This window comes from Botrytis sinoallii (assembly GCF_014898435.1).
Source record: "Botrytis sinoallii strain Bc 23 chromosome Unknown BSIN_028, whole genome shotgun sequence".
NCBI lineage: Eukaryota > Fungi > Ascomycota > Leotiomycetes > Helotiales > Sclerotiniaceae > Botrytis > Botrytis sinoallii.
In genome coordinates, this window is record NW_024066055.1 from 224,671 (window position 1) to 245,935 (window position 21,265).

At 36.6% G+C, this 21,265-nt stretch overlaps 5 protein-coding genes across 5 annotated transcripts; 4 read left to right on the forward strand and 1 right to left on the reverse strand.

The window, feature by feature from the left end:
• Positions 1 to 1,142: 1,142 nt before the first annotated feature.
• On the reverse strand, positions 1,143 to 2,921 carry EAF02_010911 (uncharacterized protein; the record flags this gene model as incomplete). Its single annotated transcript, XM_038906959.1, has 3 exons — positions 1,143 to 1,579; positions 1,643 to 2,673; positions 2,722 to 2,921. 3 exons carry the CDS (start codon positions 2,919 to 2,921, stop codon positions 1,143 to 1,145), a joined length of 1,668 nt encoding a protein of 555 aa, XP_038753249.1.
• Positions 2,922 to 3,692: 771 nt separating this feature from the next.
• Positions 3,693 to 5,320, forward strand: EAF02_010912 (uncharacterized protein). The gene is made up of 2 exons (XM_038906960.1): positions 3,693 to 4,359; positions 4,441 to 5,320. The coding sequence occupies exons 1-2, from the start codon at positions 3,977 to 3,979 to the stop codon at positions 5,141 to 5,143; spliced, it is 1,086 nt and encodes a 361-aa protein (XP_038753250.1). The 5' UTR covers positions 3,693 to 3,976; the 3' UTR covers positions 5,144 to 5,320.
• Positions 5,321 to 6,491: 1,171 nt separating this feature from the next.
• EAF02_010913 (uncharacterized protein) lies at positions 6,492 to 7,429 on the forward strand (the record flags this gene model as incomplete). Its single annotated transcript, XM_038906961.1, has 3 exons — positions 6,492 to 6,835; positions 6,893 to 6,960; positions 7,021 to 7,429. 3 exons carry the CDS (start codon positions 6,492 to 6,494, stop codon positions 7,041 to 7,043), a joined length of 435 nt encoding a protein of 144 aa, XP_038753251.1. The 3' UTR covers positions 7,044 to 7,429.
• Positions 7,430 to 7,917: 488 nt separating this feature from the next.
• Positions 7,918 to 9,686, forward strand: EAF02_010914 (uncharacterized protein; the record flags this gene model as incomplete). The annotated part of the gene is made up of 2 exons (XM_038906962.1): positions 7,918 to 8,236; positions 8,302 to 9,686. The coding sequence occupies 2 exons, from the start codon at positions 7,918 to 7,920 to the stop codon at positions 9,684 to 9,686; spliced, it is 1,704 nt and encodes a 567-aa protein (XP_038753252.1).
• A 726-nt stretch (positions 9,687 to 10,412) lies between these two features.
• Positions 10,413 to 11,700, forward strand: EAF02_010915 (uncharacterized protein; the record flags this gene model as incomplete). Its single annotated transcript, XM_038906963.1, has 4 exons — positions 10,413 to 10,427; positions 10,532 to 10,616; positions 10,678 to 10,955; positions 11,011 to 11,700. 4 exons carry the CDS (start codon positions 10,413 to 10,415, stop codon positions 11,698 to 11,700), a joined length of 1,068 nt encoding a protein of 355 aa, XP_038753253.1.
• Positions 11,701 to 21,265: the final 9,565 nt, after the last annotated feature.

Sequence of the window (21,265 nt, forward strand, 5' to 3'; positions counted from 1 at the left end):
GTTACAATTATATTAGGAACTGAAGCTTCTATACAGAGGTATAGATTTAAAGGTTTAAAAGAGACTCTAAAGCTTGAAAAAAGGAAAAGAGTTTATTCAAAGCATTTAAATCTTATTAGAGAGAAAAGGAATGATATGTTTTTATGATCACCTTTTGCTATTATTAAAGCTAAAGTGTATCAAGAAGATAAAGTATTTAAAAAGAAATAAAAAAAGAAAGCTAAACTTTAAATAAAAGCTGAAAAGAAAGCTGAGAAGAAATAGAAGGAGATTGAGATGAAAAAGAAAGTATTACAAAGAGAGATTGATTATCAGATTGTATATAATATAAAAGAGAAGGTTAAAAAGATTCTAAAATCAATAAAATCTTTAATCAAAAGAGATAAAAAGTTTTCCAAAGCTTTTTCTACTATAGATCTAATATTGACAAAGACTATAGAACTCTCTGATGCTGTAGAGGCTAATAATTCGAAAGGGAAGGAGGAGAAGGTCATATTGCGATCTAGTAGAGGGCGAGCATTACGAGTTCCATCGAAATTCAAAATCTGAAGATTTTATTATGTTTTTAGATAGTATTATATCTTGTCATTTATCAATTAAATTGCTAGCTCTTTATCTTATAAATTGGAATTGTTATTAATTTTTAAAGTTATTCAAAATGGGTGATCGAGATCGTGCATATAGCAGGGACGTGCACGTAGTAGGGAAATCGGTTACTGGAAAGAATATCTAGGCAGTGTATCCACAACATTCTAGGGCCTCTTGGGCCTCAGACACCATTTTTCTTGTCACAGACTTAGCTGCTTTGCCTGTATACCGACTTAGGCAAATGTTGCGAAATGAATCTGGATACGAGCCAGTGCTTCCTAGATGTGTGATTTTACAAGTTCTCATTCCTCCCCCCACCCCAGCCACTGATGAAGATAGTGTTATCTCGAGGTTTTCTTTCTGGCAGCTTCATCAATTCTAATTTTCACTCATTCACAGTCTCAACATATCACGATGAGATGCTGTTGCAAATCTGGAATTCTGGAACCAATCTTTTCTACTCGGTTCAAATGCATAGTCCGATTAAAAGCATCAAAAAAGTCAACTAATTTTCCAGTTTCCTTGATACACCCTAACTCTGATCCCTCCCACACTCAACCCACTACCAATCTCCCCCTCCTCAATCCCCAATACCACGCCCCAAGTACCACTCCCACATTCAGAAAATCAAAAACCAGCGCTCCCCCAAAAATAATCCCATCATACGTCCACGCATTCTCGCTCGTCATGTGGATTCTACTTACCGCAATTGCCCAAGGTAGCATCCATAGTAAATTACTTCCCAGACTTTGCACAAAATAAAGCTTCGGGACAGTAGCCAGGAGAATAGCGGCAAGTTGCGTGGTGACGGCATAGAAGATATAACACCAGTCGATTGTTCTCCACATGTGTTCCGTGATTTTTGCTACAGCTGCGGATTCGGAGAGGTAGAAAGAAAACTTGCGGATGCCCCAGAGGGAGAGGAAGATACAGAACAGGCTTTCTATGAGAAGGGCAATGACACTGGATACTAGGGCGTAGTGAACGATTTCTGTGATTGTCAGCATTATTTCCTCCCTCATATTTATTCCAATAGATGGAGCTCAAGACCTACTTTTAACATCCGCCCTCTCAGCTCTCGGCTTCCTGGTCTCAATCCCAACACTCTTTCTCCAAGCTCCCCACGCATGACCCACGAAGGTCGATGTAGATGCCTGCAATGCGTTTACAGGAACCATAACAATACCCCATCGGATATTATTGAACACACCCCATGCAGTAGCATAATCAAGACCCATAGATACAATCCCATGGATGAGCCATAGATAGATCGCATTGCGGAGAGCGGATTCGAGGAATGTCCATTTTCCTGGTTTGAAGAGTGTTTTGAGTGCTAAAATGGTGATTCTGGGGTTTGACTCGGTTGCGTTTCCTGACTCGGATGGTGATAGTGACCCCGATGGACATGCCGATAAAGATGCGGATTCGCGTGTAGTAGAAGGCGAAGAAGAAGACCGTTGCATCTTCAAAGCAAGATAAATAAAATATAGCAAGCCACATCCTGCAGAAGCAAGATCACATGTCATTCTGATCAACGCCTGTGTATTAACTGTTGGTGTGAAAGAGCCTACATGGAACTTTGAAATGATAAGCAAGTCCAACAAAATATTCACCGCAAATTGTACCGAACTAATCAACAGCGGTACATCCGGATGATCCAAAGCTCGTGTTGAATTTGCAACCGCAGTGCTCATTGCACTGGATAATGCTTGTACTGATGAGATTCTAACATATGTAAGACTAGCTTTTCTTACAATCTCAGGTACGAAAGCCGCGGCGAGATGTTCGGCACTTGCGAGAAAAATTATCATGAGTAGAATACCGAATAGAATTTGGAAGGAAATGAGGGTATAGGTGAGTGTCAATCGTGAACGTAGACTTCGATTTGATTCATCAGCTATGATAACCCAGACAGCTCGAGGGAGTCCCTCGTTGAGTACCTCTACTATTACGCCGATATAGGTGTATACATCTGTGGTTGCCACTTGGGTAGAATCGATATTGGCTACCCATAGTTTGCTGAGGGTGGAGTAAAGAGCTGGAAGGATGAAAGCCCCCGTGTTGAAGAGAAGGGAGCCAGGATAGCTGTGGGGAATTAGTACTACTGAGTGAGAGATGATGGACTCAGCTCACGTTTCCCGGTCAAAAATGCTTCTCCAGTGAGGAAGAGACTCCGTGATGTATCTCCATCTGCTATCGGAACCCGTGACGCTTTCTTCTTGTACCACCTCTTCTGATTCTTCATCCACTCTCCCTACCGCGGCATTCAATCCGTCATCTTTCGTCGGTATCATCCTGTATCTAATTTTGTAAGATGAAGAAGGTGAACTCATGTTGAGCAACGTGAACTACTAACCATCCTTATCACTGACAGTTTAAAAAGCAGGAATGAGGGGAAATCTGCAAATGACCCATTGAGGAAGAAGCATCGTGATGCTACACTTGATTGTGGCTTTATGCAAAGAAACCTTTTGACGGTTGACAAACCAATGATATTTTTGAAATGGATTGTGGTGGTGTCTTCATTTGTGATGTTTCTACTTTACAATTCTGCACCTATGGTTTACTAAGATCTTTAAATGATTCTGGACAATCATGTTTAGACACACAATCAAAACGTTACATCGAGGACTGTCAAGCATTTTGGGGACGGAATACGAAACTTCTGTATTTGTCCAAATGATATCGCGATGATTGATTCTTTGCTTGCGATGTGGGTTGTTTCAAGGAAAGTTTCTCCGAACAAAGAATGCCATGACATATGTACTGGAATATGTATCATCTCCTGTTTGACAAATCTCGTGATGTCTACTAGCATCATCACTATTCATCCCAAGGAAACCCGATGACAATGGATTCAACAAGTACTCTGTATTATTCCTCTATCGACGTCAGCTTACTCGTAAAATTCACAAACAGCTTTGTACAGAGCCCGAAGTCCGGGCCCACAAAGCATGTACTGTATTGCGGCCAATGAAAAACCGCTTATAGTCAGGGGTTCAATTGCGGGGTTCCACCTACTAACTTCTTTAGCAACTAACCTTATCGCTGCCATAAGCTTTGAAGCTCCAAAGCTTCATTCTTCAGGCATCTCCTATCATCTCACCTATAAGATTTTGTATCGCCGACGACCAGCAAAATTTTAGCTTTTGATTAGTTGTTATGATGTATTTGATCACAAATTATATGCAGAATGCATTCAATCTCCGCACCGGCTTTAAGGCGCGGGGTAGCTGTTTCCTTTATCTTTGCTCTGATGTCTGCCCACATTCCTAGAAACGCATACATCATTTCTTCCCTCTTCCTTCAAAAGTAATAAATATAACGAAGCTTCTCTCCCTCCCTCTTGTTTCCACAAGCACAACAACAAAATCCACTCATCCAACTCATGAACACCATAACCACCCTCCCAACCACTCTAAAAAACAAAGCTCAAGCCCTCATCTCCACAATGTCCCTCCCAAAAACTTACAAAGCTGCTGTTTTCGAAAAAGCCGATAGTCCATTCGTCATCAAAGACATCGAGCTCAGACAACCATCCGCAAATGAGGTTCTCGTAAAAGTCATTGCATGCGGAGTATGTCACTCCGACGCCGTCGTTCAATCTGGCGGTTTCGGAAACGGGTTTCCGATCATCCCGGGCCATGAGATAATTGGTACCGTTGCTGCTGTTGGAGAAGGTGTGCAGAAATGGAAGGTTGGAGAGAGAGTAGGAGGTCCTTGGCATGGAGGTCATGATGGCACTTGTAAACAGTGCAATCGAGGACAATTGTATGTTTTTCCTCTCGCTATTGTCTCTCTTTTCTGCAATAGGAAAATGACTTGTGATTTGCTAACGATCTGATTCCGCAGTCAAATGTGTTCCAATGGTGCCATTAACGGTGTCACTCGCGACGGAGGATTTGCCGAATATGTTCACCTTCGAAGCGAAGCCGTAGTGAGAGTTCCAGAAGATGTCGATCCTTATGAATATGCCCCAATTCTCTGCGCCGGAATCACTGTCTTCAACAGTATGAGAAAATTACAGATTACACCTGGTGAAGTTGTTGCTATTCAAGGATTGGGCGGATTGGGACATTTGGCTGTACAGTATGCAGCTAAGATGGGATTCAAGGTTGTAGCTATTAGTGGTGGTGACAAGAAGAGAGATTTTGCTCATAAGTTGGGTGCTCATGAGTATATTGACACATCGAAGGATGATCCCGTCAAGAAATTGACCGAAATGGGAGGAGCAGCCCTAATTGTTTGCACGGCTCCAAACCCAAAATCTATTTCTCCCTTAACTGGTGGATTAGGCGCGGGTGGAAAGTTGCTCATTTTGGCTCCTTGTGGTGGCGTGGAGATCAACTCGGTTGATCTCATCATGAAGATGGCTTCTGTTTGCGGTTTCCCATCTGGTCATGCGTTGGATAGTGAGGAGGCTATTGAGTTCACCAAGTTGCATGATGTTCACTGCATGATTGAGAAATTCCCATTGAAGGATGCTCAGAAGGCTTATGATCACATGTTAAGTGGTGATGTTAGGTTCAGAAGTGTTTTGGTCATGGATCAATAATTGTTTATGGGGTAACGAAGATATGAATGATGGAATGGAAAAACTTCATGGCGATCTGTCGCTCGATACTAAAAATTCAAAGGCTAACGGAACGAGATTGAATCAAGTAGTTATTAGGGTTTCAATATCATGATATCAATAATTCTCGGAAAGAAAATTTACATTTGCTCTTCTTGAAAATTGTTGTGAACATCTCGGTTTCTACCTCGAATATCTGCTTGATCAGTGGTCATGTCAGTGAGAAATCAGTTACTGTGGTAAGATGGCCTCATATTGACCTTCCGAATGAGGAAGTTTCTGAGACTTGGCGAGCGTAAAACTGAATTCATAAGTCATGGATGTCTTTTCGAGCTTCAAATGAGGGAAACCAATCACCCTATTCCTACTTCCTCCAGCGAGTTCTTAAAACATCTTCATCTTATGTACCTAGGTACTATGTGTATTTTTGAGTGAGTAAAGACGGCAGCCATCCTAATTACAATTTGACTCGAGTCAACCATCGCGATTTTATACTTTCAGATATGCAACAAAAGTCTATGGTAAGTTGTTCAAGTATCCAATCAGTCGAAAGGCAAGTAAACTAGAGCGATTTTGAGTTTCCAGACATGCAACAGAAGGGTCTGATGAACCATTGAAGTAGCTGGAAATATATAGATGCGAAAGTATATCCTTTAGTCTGAAATTGGAGGTGGATTGTTATCACCCGCAGTATCAAATATCCAATCAACTAGGCTGAACTATATCCTGTCTGCGGTGTAGTCTACGTCGTAGACTCCTAAATGAGAGACATGATCTCAAGAAATCTGTCAAGACAGGCGAGCGAATAACATCTGAATCGTACCTTGAGCATGTGTTGAGATCAATCAATTAAACTTTGTGTAACCATTCATCTGCTGCCCTGCCCTATCCTGACTGATATGCTCAAGCCCAATCATTTACCGCCAGCAGTTCATCAATCAATCCCTTCAAAACCTTGAATCAAGTTCGATTATGATTATCATAATATCGTACAAGCATTTGAATTTGGTGGTCATTTATCTATTGGTTGTATAATACAGGAAAAGGATGATCGCTGACGTCGCAAAATTGACGTCATTGTGTGCACCCCCTGTTCCCTCAAGAGAAACTTGGCAAGAAGCGAGATTCTTATGATGATGGGGAGGAGGATTGAATGAGAGAAAGGAGATAAGTATCACGAAACTGCTCGTATTCTTGGAGGGAAATTCTCATTATCAAATCATCAAAAATAATATACACTATAAGCTTTCGCCAAGTCATATACTCCAAATATTCATTTATATCCTTGAACAGATATCAAATCTCAAAACAACCCATACCAACCATCAATATGCCTCTTTTCGGTCGCCATCAAGAAGAATATGAGCCAGAGCCAGTGGTGGAAGAGCCCAAGCGAAGCTCATCTATCTTCCATCGTAACCGTGGCGAGTCTATCTCACCGTCTGAACGTTCCATGTCCACCGTCTCCTCCACTCCATCTCACAGTAGTCGCAATCGCGGATTCTTACACAAGAATCGAGAAGTTCAAGACCCAGTTATCGCAGCTGCGGAGCAAAGAATCATTAATGCTGAGCAAATGGAGAGAGAAGCCGACAGAGCATTGATTAATGCTAGAGAGGCGGTGGCAGAAGCAAGAGAACACATGAGACAACTTAAGCTGGAGATGGAAGCACAGTAAGTCATCCAAACTTTGAAGACAGCAAGAGCACAAGATACTAATCTGTTGTGTAGAGCAAAAGCACTGAAGGTTCGACAAGGACAAGCGAACAACATTTACAAGAGAGCCAAACCTCTTGGTCGTAAGTGACTATCTTGATCCCATTCATTTTTAGAATATCATCGCTGACACCAGTCATTAGGTCATCAAGTCCCCGGCTTGTGAAGAGTATCATTCCAATGTGACACTTGTCCCGAATTGTAATATACTTTTTGCAATAATCTATTTGAATGTTTAGCGGGATCGGTCTTGGGAGGATGATTCTTTTTCAGCGTGGAGTTGACAGGAGCGAGTGAGACTTTTTGGAATATGGTTGGGATAGAAACAAACAATAAATGTACTATTATTATGACCATAATGAGAACGAATGCCGTTGATACCAATCTTTTTTGAAACATAACGATAATGTAAAGCTAGTTGATGTCTCTGCAGACATTTCATCGTGTTGGCCTCGTGTGTGGGTGCCATCCTGTGTCCTTGAACATTGTGAGCAGAAAGCATGCCGTCGATATCAAGTGAGAAAAATCGTTTTCGTAGGTTTGGCAAGAAGCGATACTATTCCCAAAATTGAGTGTTGTTATGATGGGTGAGAATGACAAACATGCAGCATTGAAATGAATAAAGAGAAACTTCTCGGAAAGGCACATGATCACATGACACGACCCCGCGCCTCCGCCTTTTTTGGAAACAACTTAGTTCTCGAATCGGATAAGCCTTACCTTGGCACTCCCCCAAGATCACCGGAGACCAGGAACACGAGGACTCCTACAACCCTCGCAAGCTTCAATTCTGAATCATAATCTGCTCCCGTTCCTTTCCTTTCCCTTCCTCCTTTCCTTTCCTTTGTGACCTCGTGGACAACTTCATTGTCATTTTCTTCTTTTTTGCTCGAATGTATATGTCTTCCGTCTCCTAAGGTTATTTGGGTAGAAGGATAAAAAGGTCCTACTTGTTGGAATAGTTGCTTTCCTTTTGTTTCAATCGCTTTTCGTACATACTACTGTTATTCTTTGATCGGCGGCGAGGAGAAGCCTCAATCATGATTTCGTTCTCAATACATACCAATCCACGACCGCGCATGTCTTTACTTCTGCTGTGTTTATTCTGCGCATCATCTTTCTCAATTGGCGTATATGGGAGGTCAAACGATGTTGTGCGACAGAATGATTTGATTCAACGACCACTTACGAATAATGAAGATACCACAATCAATGGGAGCCCTCAAAAGCCCATCCAGCCTGAAGATACAAAAATCCTACCGGCAATGTTAAGCGCGCTGGACGTGCTACAAGGAGACTACTTTGCGACATGGCAAGGCATTTATCCAACGGGAATTGATTGGACATCTGCAGTGATTGGTATAATTCTCTCTTTCCATGTTGAAATCTTTATTGAGCAAGAACTGACACCAGTTTCCAAACAGGCACCTATGTTGCTGGTGCTCTCACCACTATTACCAAGTCCTTTTCTGAACTTTCCTCGCCAAAAACGAACGAGAACATCATCAATAAATACTTCACCGAAGTAGTTGGATTTTATTTTGGCCAGGATGCCTTCTCTCTACGACAGCAAGCCTATGATGATATGTTATGGGTAGTTCTTGGTTGGTTGGATACTGTCAAATTCATTGATTTGCACTCTGAATTACACTATTCGAACGACTCTCAACCAGAGTGGTACGGACAACAATACAAACCTGCATTTGCCCACCGGGCGCGACTATTTTGGGAATTGGCATCGCAAGGATGGGACACGACTCTCTGTGGTGGTGGGATGATATGGTCTCCATACCTTACTCCATACAAGAACGCAATCACCAATGAACTCTACATCGCAGCTTCGATATCGATGTACCTATATTTCCCTGGAGATGACAATCAATCCCCATTTATTCATTCCAGCCCTACATATCCACCTCGCGATCCGAAATATCTACAGGCAGCTATTGATGCTTACAAATGGCTAAATGGCTCAAATATGACGGATTTGCAAGGTTTATATGTCGACGGATATCATATCTCGAATCTTTCTGGTGGTGACAATACCCATTGCGATTCTAGAAATGAAATGGTATATACCTACAATCAAGGCGTTTTACTTACTGGACAACGTGGTCTGTATGACGCGACCGCCGCACGATCATACCTTGTGGATGGCCATAAACTTATCGCGAATGTTATTAATGCCACAGGCTACGATCTGAAAGACAATGCTGTCATCTCACCGCCACCCAAAGATGGTTCCGCATTGGCAAAGTGGTTTGGTCTGGGTAGAAATGGAATACTGGAAGAAGGTTGCGATTCAAGTGCTTCGTGTTCCCAAAATGGACAAACTTTCAAAGGCATATTCTTTCATCATTTGATTGCATTCTGTAGTGATTTGCCACGAGAGCCTATCGCAGGGACGAAAAAAAGTCTGGAACTCGACAGAGAGTGGCATTCTGACAAGTGCTCAAAGTATACAAAATGGATCAGGCGAAATGCCGAAGCTGCATTAAGTACCAAGAATGAAGAAGGGAAATTTGGTATGTGGTGGGGTGTGCCGGCCACTCAGAGTTCATTCGCAGACTATACACAGAATCAGACATCGGGTGGCTCTGTAGACTATCGAAATACTGGAGTTCCAAAGAATGCCGAATGGAGAGGAGAGGAATACCCCAAAGAAGCGAAAGCAAGCAAGACTAGAGAAGGTGTAAATAACAATAGTGGGGTAGAAGATCCCAATGATCGAGGTAGAGGAAGAACTGTAGAAACTCAGGGTGGAGGATTATCTGTCTTGAGAGCATTATGGGAGGTAGAACTGAGATAATTGCATATATAGCTACCTATTTTGTTGTATTTTTTTTCTCGGAAGGATCGTCTAAGATTTTGGCGTTTATGTTTATATTTATACCGAGATCTATATAAGGTTACGAATTTCAATGAATATTCTATTCCGCAAGATACTTAGATAGGTATGTTGATCATATGAGAGTCTACTATACTACAAGTGCAACTACTTCACTATGTGACTTTATCAAACCGATTTTTATTAAAAGAAAGATTGATTAGATTACTTAGATTGTCCAATGATCTACTAGGTACCTAGTTATGGTCCCCTATTAGACCCTTGCTTGAACCCTTATTATTACCTAATCCACCTGCAATACGAGATACCCTCAAATTCAGCCACAATCCAAAGCATCAGCCACAAGCGAATCGCTGAAGCTATCCATTCCTTTAGCCTGTGACAACGTTACCATGTTTCACCTCATTCAAACTGTCCTGATTCATTCATTTGAGCTCATTGTTCTCTTGAAAGTTTACAAACCTAACTTGGAGATATTGCATTGAGGATTTCGAGGACAGTAATGCTTCGTATTCTCTAATGCTCTTTACCTAGGTATTGTCGCATAACGACCGCGACGCGTAATCTATCGGATACCATAGCTTTCACAGCTCATCAATTACTTATCAATCACTCTTTGAACATCCTCACTTAGCAACTGTTATTTACAACTATCCTGTTGGGAGTTGATTGATACAAGTAGATAGGATGGTTGGGTTTAATGTATGTCAATCTTGGAAATCATTCAAAGAAGCTGCCTCTCATTACCCGCACAATCCCAACTCTATTCCTACCTTTGCATTACTAACCCTCTCTTCTCTCCTCAGTTCTTCCGCATTCTAGGAGATATCTCCCATACTCTCTCAAAATGTATCCTCATATTCGCCATTCACCGTAACTCCTCTGCGGAAGGTATGTTTCCCCGCCATCCCCCATCCCTCCGATAAGCAAACCCCAAACTAACATCTCCCAGGTGTCTCCCTCATAACCCAATCTCTCTATGCCCTCGTCTTTATAACCCGCTACCTGGATCTCTTCTCTGGGATCTTCATCCTCTGGAATTTCGTCCTCAAAGTCTTCTATATAGGTTCTTCTCTCTATATTCTCTTTTTGATGTTAAGAGTGTATGCGAGAACCAGGGAAAGAGAAAAGGCTTGGAAACTTGGTGGATTGTGTTTTGTGGGAAGTGCGGTATTGGCACCGATTGCGATGATGATTTTTGAGAGGAAGTATGGTTGGGGTTTTATGGAGGTGAGTTCATTCCTCAACATTTGAACATGGGCAATACTAATCAAGATGAAAACAGGTCCTCTGGGTCTTCTCCATTCTTCTCGAGTCAACCTGCATCCTCCCCCAACTCCTTCTTCTCCGTCAAACAACAGTTCCCACAGTCCTCGATTCTTTCTACCTTGTAACACTCGGCTCCTACCGTTTCTTTTACATCTTGAATTGGATTTGGCGTTCCTTAGATATAAATGATCGTTCTCCAGATGCGATATCAATTATTGGTGGGGTAATCCAAACAGCGTTCTACATCGACTTTGCTTGGGTTTATTATACAAGACAAAGAGTCAAGTTGAGAAATGGAGGAGTTGTTGACGCGGATGATATCAGTAGAGGCTGGTTGTTGAATAGAGTGTTGGGCAATAAACATATGGTGGGCACGGATGATGATGATGAGGGGGATGAAGAAGCAAATACTGTCGGTAGACAAGAACCAAGCCGAAATGGTACTAAATGGGGAGCAAGAGGTATTTCAGTTAGTGCAGATGAGGGAGTTCTTGCAGGCGAAAGTCAAAGACAAGCAGGATATGAAGGACAAGAAAGTGGAGTCATTGATGCGGATGTGGATAAGGATGCGAAAATGAAGGATCCGGATGAGCTGGCGAGAATTTTGGATGAGGATGAGGGGGAAGAAAGTGAGGAGGATGGAACATTACCCATACCTGGAGAGAGCGGAAGTGGAGTTAGTAATGGGTCCGAGTGGAGGGGTTAGTGGGTGGTGATCTGATTATGAATGAAAGTGAGAATAGTCAATTCCACGAGAGAAAAGGGCATTTATGTACTCGTATGATTCAACAGATATGAAATGGGAATTTGGTGGACAGGCAAATGCATTAGGATCTAGGATGGATGAATCATGGATGGGTTTAAAAGGGATTGTTTGTTCATTTTGTTTTTAAGTTGGGAGAGAGAAAACTTGCTAGGTAGCTATGTTAGCTGAATAGTGATGATTATCAACTTCTCAAGAACGGGCCTGAGTGATTGGTGTGTTTGGTGTGGTGTGGTGTCCTGTGGTTTTTGCTTTGGTTGTGGTTATACTTGAGTTTCTCCAAGGTAAGGTTTGGCTTGGGCTGGAAATGATGGAAGTGATGGAAGTGATAGAAATGTAGAGATTAAATGTAGAGATAATGTAGAGAATAAATGTAGAGATAAATGTCGAGCTAAATGTAGAGAATAACTGTAACGATAAATCTAGCGATCAACTGTAGAGCTAATGTAGAGATAACTAGCGATAAATATTAGAGATAAGATAGAGGATAAATTATAGAGATAAATAGAGAGCTAACTCTAGAGCATAAATAGAGTAGATAATCCGATCTAATCTGAGATAAATCTAGAGATAAATCTAGAGATAAATCTAGAGATAAATCTAGAGATAAATCTAGAGATAAATCTAGAGATAAATCTAGAGATAAATCTAGAGATAAATCTAGAGATAAATCTAGAGATAAATCTAGAGATAAATCTAGAGATAAATCTAGAGTTTTGAGAAACTTAATAGGGTAGTAATGAGTTTTATAGGTGTGGTCTGGATAAGATTAATGTAGATAAATTCGGAGATGTGTATTTAAGGGGGGGGGGGGGGGAGGATCGGGCGGGGAGATATAGGTAGATAGGAGGTTAGGCGTGGGATTGATGTCTTTTGGGGATGGGAAAGGAAGGAAGGGAGAGGAGGTTTATGGTTAGGGGATGAGGGGTGAGAGAAGGGGAGGGGGAGAAGGAGGGGAAATGTATAGGATGGGAAATGCGGATGGGAATTTAAGAGGAGAGCAGACGGGGGAGAGGAGAATGGGAATATGGAAGATATGTATATGATTGGAATTATTTATTAGATGCTCTTGGAGGTTGGGTATGAGTAGAGGAGATGAGGAGGGAACAGAGGAGATTTTGTATGATAAGTATGGATGTGGTATCATATACTTGGAATTTGGTTATGATGGATAGATGATATGTAGGTGGAGGAAAGTTGATTTTGTAGTGTATGAAATTGATTTTCAAAAGGGTGGTAAGGGGTTTGCTATTGAGTTTGTGGGTATAGAAAGTTGAGGTGATGGAGTCAAGGTTCTGTAAGGGGTTAAAATTGGAGATATGGGATTTTATAGAATAGGATTTCAAATAGGGTTAGGGTGGAAAATGAGGGGATAGAGCAAGAGATTTTAGATGAGTGATGGGAGATGGGAGATGGGATAATAGATATTATTCATTAGCTATACTTATATGAAAATTTCAGGAAAATTAGATCGTAGTGAGATTCTTCGATTGAGAAGATTGTACTGGTGGTAATCCATGGATGGAATGTATATTGGTATTGATATTCAAGTGTTCGGACTTGTTGATGGTGTTGGTGCTGGTATGATTGAAGAAATGAAAAGAGGGTTTTTGATGGGGAATGAGGAATGGAGAATTAAAAGGGAGGGAGATGGTGGAGATGGTTAGACTGGGATGTATTGATATACCGGAGTATCTGTTGCCAAAAGCATTCCCTACCATGCTCGTTGAAACAGTATTCGATTTTTATCACACAAATCTAGAGACTATGCCGGAGATGTTATGGGATATTTGTGATTTATTTGAGGCTACATTCGAAGGTCCAGAGCACAAATGAAATCTCATGCGATGGTGGGAGATCATTACGCTAAAAAGTGTGATGGCAGAGCCGGACAATGATAGGAAATCAATCGCCTATTATTTATAGTTGATGGTAACGCGACTTCGTCACTTACACAAAGGTCTCAGTGCTGTGATGAGAACAGACGAATTACTTTATCAAAAGATCGTTAACATATGTTCATCAGTGTAAGGGCTAGTTTGGATATACAAATCCGCACTGGATTCGCTGAATATTCCGTTCTTTTTGAAAGCGGATTTTGAATTTATATTTGGACGTCAAATTACGGATTTTATCAAATAATCTGTATTTCAATAAATTTAGTATATTTTGAGGTGGGGAGAAAATGGATCATTCTAAAATGATACTAAATAATCCGTGTTTTTCATCAAATTTGTATGGGAAAATAAGGATACAGATTGAAAACAAGAATTAGAAAAAGCAGTCCTCGTTTTCAATCTGATAAATAATCCGTATTTTTATAGGCTTTTATAGACCTTTTATCCTATATCCATATAATATTATAATAATATTAATACTTTAAATATCCAAATTTATAGGATATCTTTATTTTTCTTCAAATTGTCTTTGATTTCGATTTAGATTACTTTATATTTCTATTCTCTATATATTAGAATATATATAGCTTAGTTTAAAAATAGATTCTTCAATATTCTTTTTATTATAGCTTTAGATTCTATTAATAATTTAGATTATAAATTGTCTTTTTTTTATTTACAATAAGCGATAATAAAATTAATAATTCTGAATAGTTTATTTCTATCTTGATTTATAATTTAGTTGTTGTTATTGACTCTTTTTATTGTATTTCAATTTCGAAAAAAGAACTGATACTTTTAATGAATTTAAAATACAATCTCTTTTTAATTCTAAATACTCTTAATATTATCAAGAACAATTGTATATACCTTTATACACTTTTCGACTTTTGATTGAATTTTGTTACAAAAAAACAAAGCTACAACACTTTCAATATATTTCAATTAATTAAAAGCTATACATATTTCTCTATATTATAGGTTAGTGTAGAACTATACATAATACAACTAAAGCCTTTTCTTATTCTAAAGAAATAATCTATAAATACAAAAAACATCTTATATAAATCTATTTATTAGTTTATTCTAATATACTTTAAGATGGTTTTATTAAGTTTTAGATATTATAATGATATTATATCTATTAATAATAAAGCTACTGAATTCAATTATATAATTCGCTTTTTCTCGAATAATAGAAGATGAAAAATATCATACATATTTTGTAAATTATTTAGAAGCTTTTAATAGCATTTTTATTCTAGTAATAGTATTTTTCAAAGATCGATCTACTTATTTCAATTGAAAAGGATATACTATATAGAATATTCTTGTAATAGTTATTTTCAATTTACAATTCTACTATATATTAACCAATTAAAAAGATTCTGCAAATAATCAAAAGGTACTTTCAGATACTTTGATTTCAAAAGGTTTACAAATTCCAGAAGGTTATTATTATCTAGATAATATAGGATATATAAATACTGGACAGATTCTTATTCCATTTAAAAAGATAAGATATTATTTACAAGAATAATTAGGATCCAATAAGATATCCAAAATATCAGAAGAGCTTTTCAATCTTCGATATTCTTCTTTACAAAATAAGATTGAAAGAATTTTTGGAATATTTAAAATACGCTTTCCATTTTTAATATAACAACAAAAATACTTATATACAATTCAAATATGTATAGTTTATACTTTATTTATTTATTTATTTATAGTGATTAACGTCTTGTGGGGGACCTCCCTAGGGGTATGAAAGACGTGGCTAGATCTAGAGTTACAAATACAGAAAGGCGCTGATGCGTACACTAGTAAAACCTTATAGGGTAAACCCAGTTCCTTTTATATATCCTAAACAAGCCAGTGTAATGTTTGCAAATAGGGCTGTTTGATCGGCTTTATATTCCTAGCGCTTTTTGCTACTCGTGGAGAGGAGCGCTTTGATTGTACGATTACTTTTGTTATAAAACCATATGGGCAGGAGTAGTGTGTGTATAGATATATTGTTTTAAAGAAGTAGGTGTGTGTGTGATGGTGCTTTATGGAAGCGGAGGATTCAGTTATTGGGTTGCTCGAAAGGAGTAGCCGGAACGATGATTCCGCTGAGTAGCGGAGTGGCGCATAAGCACAGTGGTAGCAGCTGGAGGGGGGATCAGTTCCCTTTCAGCATTCGATTGATTGCTTTTGTAGCCTATAATAGAAAAACTTTATTAAAATTAATAATAGATTGTTAAAGTTTAATAAAACTGTATCAAAAGGTTTATATTAAGGTGGTTTATAAAGCGGCATATAGAATGGATCTATATGGATTAGATCGCTATAGTCATAAATCGTAGAACAGTAGGAGAGTGACCCGATCACTCTACCACTGAACCAGCCAGGCTCCTTGCGGAGGACAATGGTCTTTTTGTCAGTTTATACTTTATACACTTTATATAACTTTATTTAATAAAATAGCTTCAAAGAAAATCCATTCGAAATTCAATTTGATTGTATCATTAATTGTATTTCAAGTATTATGAATAATACAATAATGAATTCAAGCAGTAACAAATTAGACTCTATTTTGTTATAATCTATGGATTACTTTTGATAAGGAATTACAAAGGTTATGTAGAGAGATTATTGCAAGATGAAAAGAGTTCGAAAAGTGCGAAAGAAAGAAAAGCAATACTGTATTGAAATAGAATTTGATAAATACATATAATTAGAATAGAAAATAATCATTAGGGTTTTTCCATTTATTATTATTTTTTGTTATAGCTTTTAGCATTTCTTTGAATTCTTTAAGGAGTTGAGAAAAATCTTCTTTTCATTCTATATAATAGAGTACATCCCAAATTCACCTTCCTATTGTTTGCTTTAATAATAGCAATCTTGTAATTGAACTCTTTCTCAATCTGATTAATGAGATTTATTAGTATGGGTATAATAATCTCTACAGATTTATTTTTTGTAAATTTAAGTTAAGTTTTTTTTTATTGTATTATCAATAACTATAAGTATACAGAGTCACACGCACAACTTTCCAAGGGACGATTCACATATACTCCTTATTTATTTCCCCTGCCCCAGCAGGCTTAATCTTATCAAACCTTATAACCACAAAAGACTCCTATCACACCGATAGTGATATACACCCCTAATACACCGAGCGATTCCTCAACCCAAAAGGCGCTCCCCCTCCAAGTAGTTATTAACACCTTAGGGGCTAGTATATAGCCCTTATTATTGGGATAGGGATCATGTGACTGACCGCGCTAGCGCATACGCTAGCGCCCCCGCATTATAGTATATACGTTCATAGCCTTTAGTTTTTAGAATCTCAAGCAATATTATAATAGTGTAAATCATTAATATTATATTATTTTACCATCCCTATGGTAATATTAATACTGATTAGTGATATTATAGATCAGAAGTCTGGCACCTTAATTTCAAATGCAATGTAGGTTTGTAACTAAGGTTGATATTTTCTTTGAAAAAGCATAAGTTCTCGTATCAAAGCAATATAGTTTGATACCTGCCCTTATGTAAATAAGGATTGTTGGTAACGTAACAACAATTCTTGCATTCAGCATTAATTCAATGTGGTTTAATATTAATAAATTAAGTTTAGTCAGCAACATAGTGATGACCTTTATAATCAACCTTAGTCTATATTTTATTCTTCAAAGCAATATATATTAAAGAATACAAACCAATAACTACCAGTTCGAGCTAAGTATTATCTTCTAACGAATAAGTACAACTTTGCTGGATTTTGGCAAAATTATATTTAAGCACTTTATCTTATTATCTACCTGTTATTTGTTAATATGGCAGGATTTTATAAAAACAATTCTGCAAAGTATAAGCTTAAATGCAACAATGATATTGAAAGTATGGCCGAATCAACTATACCATCAATTATTGCAATTAATGATTTTAATATAATAACTAAGCAATAGTAGGACAACCCTATTGATTTTACAAAGGAAATAGATATAAAAAAAATCAGGGATTTTTGCAAGTATAAAACTTTATAAATATCAATGATCGAAGTATTATAACAGCAAGCTATGATCGAACTATTTTCGTGAATTTGAATATTTCAATTCAGAACATTTTCAAGTAATCAGTATACGTCTTTTATACAAGTTGAAATACAAACTGTGTTTGTACAGCGTATTTGTTACAAAATATAAGATCTGCACGATATGATCTATTTATGATGCTTTAGTTAATACAATCCAATTATTGTATAGAAAATGGTCAGATAAAAAGATTGTGGATGTACTTGCAGATAAGGGATTTATATTTCGATTGAAAAGCATATAGAAAAGGATAGATAAAAAAGATATTCGAACTTCTGTATATATATTACTAAAAGAATCTGAGGTATTTTAAATGAGTAGCCAGCCCGGACTATCAGGTTTCAATCAATATAGATTACCACAGTTATCAAGTATTCTATTTTAGATCACAATAATTTCAGAATTTAGTTTTTTAGATAGTAAAGGAAAGAGTATTAATATTGAATAAAAAGCATTATCAAACTACAAGCATTCTATTACTATAAATTCGTTTCCCAACCTATACCGGCTTTCTATAAGAAAATAGTGAACCCAATTCATCCACATACTTATTCTATAATCAAAGAAATCATTACCTTCGCGGCTGGTTTAGTATAAACAGTTTCGACTCGAAATACCTTTTCGATAATCCGACCCTTCATTACTATAACTGCCTTCACCATTATAAGAGAGAGGTGGTTAATTATCTGGTGATCTATCTGATAGTAACAATGGTTTGAGTAAAGAAGGAGAAGGAGGAGGTAACAAAAACAAAGAAACAATTTCCTATAAGATAATTATAATAAAAATAGTAGTGACGGAGGTAAAGGCGGTATGGAAGGAGGAGGAGGAGGTGATTTAGGATACGATTATGGTATTCCGGAGATCTTTCCAAATCCATTATCAAGAGTCATAAATATTAGTTAATTTCTCGGAAATCTTGTAAAACTTTATAATAAGGATAACAAATATAATGGACAAGACAATAATTTTATATACAAATTCAATATATTCCTCAATAATTGTTAATATATTGATCTACCTGACAATCTACTCCTAAGAGCATTCCCTACTATACTTATCAATACAATACTTGATTTCTATTATACAAATTTAGAAACTATGCCAATATTGATATGGGAGATTTGCAAATTGTTTGTGAATACATTCAAAAGCTCTGAGTACAAAAGGAATATTATATAGTAATAGGAAGCTGTTATATTAAAGAATGTGATAGTATAACTAGAGAATAATAGGAAATCAATTACTTACTGTTTACAACAAATAATAACAAGATTATGTCACTTATACAAAGAATTCAGTGATATAATTAGGATAAAGGATTTATTTTATCAAAAGATCGTTAATATATGTGTACCAATACTAATATACTCTCTAGTTTGTTTTTGCTCAGCTAACAATATATCAAGTCTCCTTGAAGAATTTTATTCAACTATTATAATATAGAAGCTAGCTTATTTGAACAAAATATAACATTCTATATTAACCGGAAGTATTAATGTGGAGGAGGATATAAATCAGAATAGAGGATTTGGACGAGGTGGTCGATAATTATTCAAATTACGAATTAAAAAAAAGTGTTTTATTTACAAAAAGGATAATTGTTGGTTAACCAGATATAGCAAAGAGGAATGTAACAAGTTATGAGACAAATATAAGGAGCAGTTTAAGAATATTAATAATAACTTACTCAAGGTTTTAAGCAGTTTCTTATTGAATACAAAGGTTCCAATCAAAATAATATTGAGGAATCTGATATTGATACTAATAAGAAGGTCAAAGTTTATTTTGTTTAGTATAAACTTCAAGATTCATTAGAATAAGAATTATATTCAAGCTTTGTTATTTAAAACGGATTTATCAATAATAAAAAGATTACAATAAGATTAGCTAATAAAAATTTATTTTATACCCTAACACACCAAATTTGGAAGAAAACTATATTTATAAATAAATACAACTCTAAAGAGTTCAAGGGTATTATTATTAATATAGCTTGCAGCGGAATAATTTATAGTAGGATTCAATCAATATATGGCATACAAAACAACTATCAAGGATATTATCTTAGACAAAAGCAGAGCAGAAGTTGCAAACATGGTATTCGGGATTGGAAAAGCTGAATCTTTCGGATTAGTCAAACTTCATCTATCCCTAGGAACTATCGAATTTCATGTTATAGATACGGAAACACTATTCCTATTGTTATTTAATGATATGGATCGTCTCGGCATATACTACAATAACATTATCGATACTATCGTTACAAGAATAGAAGAAAGTTACCCTTGCATTCAATATAATAAGTATACAATTCTACTATAACAAATAAACATACAGTAATTCATATAACAAATTATCAAGAGTAATGAGTGTTACCTTACCGATATAAAATTATAATGTCTACACTATTGCTTTGGTTATCTATCGGTATATAGACTTTTATAAGTATTATAGCAAGCTGGCTACAATGACATCTCAAAAGCTAAGATTGATAAGTTCAACAAGTTCTGTTAATATTATCAAAAGTACAGAAAATTACCGAATCGATTTAAATTCAATCTATAAAATGATATTGATTTCAATCATTCAATAATAGTTGATATCATATATATTGATATTCATTTTATTCTATATGTCATTAATAAAGGTACATGATTTCAAACTGTACAATGGCTGGATAATATCATTGCAAAATACATTTTCGATGTGCTTTGAAAATGCTGGATGGATATTTATATCGATCCACTAGATTTTATTATATATAATGCTGGGAAGAATTTCGTAAACAAGGAATTCGTTTAATACATTGCGATTATATCAACAAAAATAAAGAATATACCAATTGAAGTATATTAATCAATTGGTATAGTTGAATACTATTATGCAATTATCAAAAAAATGTATACTATCATTTCCAACAAGCTTGATAGCTCTACCACAAAAGAGATGATGCTATAAATGGTTATAAAAGCAATAAACGATATTATAGAACCAGATAGATTAATTTTAATATTTCTAATCTTTAAAGTATATCCATGGATATCTGAATCTGATCCATCTGTATTTATAATTCTATAGCGGTAATTAGTAATCAAGAAAGCAATAAATAAGATTTATAAACTATAAGTGATATAACAAGTATTTAACACTTTAAATCAGCGAAATAGACTATCTACAATAACTTTATACGATTTATTTATCAATTTGAAGGTTTGGGTATAGAGAGAATATAAAGAATGAATAGGATTATATTATTTATTGAATATAAAAAATAAGATATATATAATACAACTATTAAGCAGATCAATAGAATTCCGTATTATTCAGATTAAACCTTATATAAAGGATATACAAGATCGGCCTCAGGATCAACCCTAACCACCTGCCAAATCAGTACAAATACTATTTATACAAACTAGATTGATATAGCAAGAGCAATTTGCTATATCTAATATAAACAAAACAACTTTGCTAAAATCTAGCAAAATTATATCTACCCTTTTATCAGTTATTACTAGG

What these genes read in the sequence shown, in the direction of transcription:
- EAF02_010912 (XM_038906960.1), top strand. Translation starts at nt 3,977, where the DNA reads ATGAACACCATAACCACCCTCCCAACCACTCTAAAAAACAAAGCTCAA. An exon ending in CAGTGCAATCGAGGACAATT is followed by an intron (nt 4,360 to 4,440) that starts GTATGTTTTTCC and finishes CTGATTCCGCAG; the next exon opens with TCAAATGTGTTCCAATGGTG.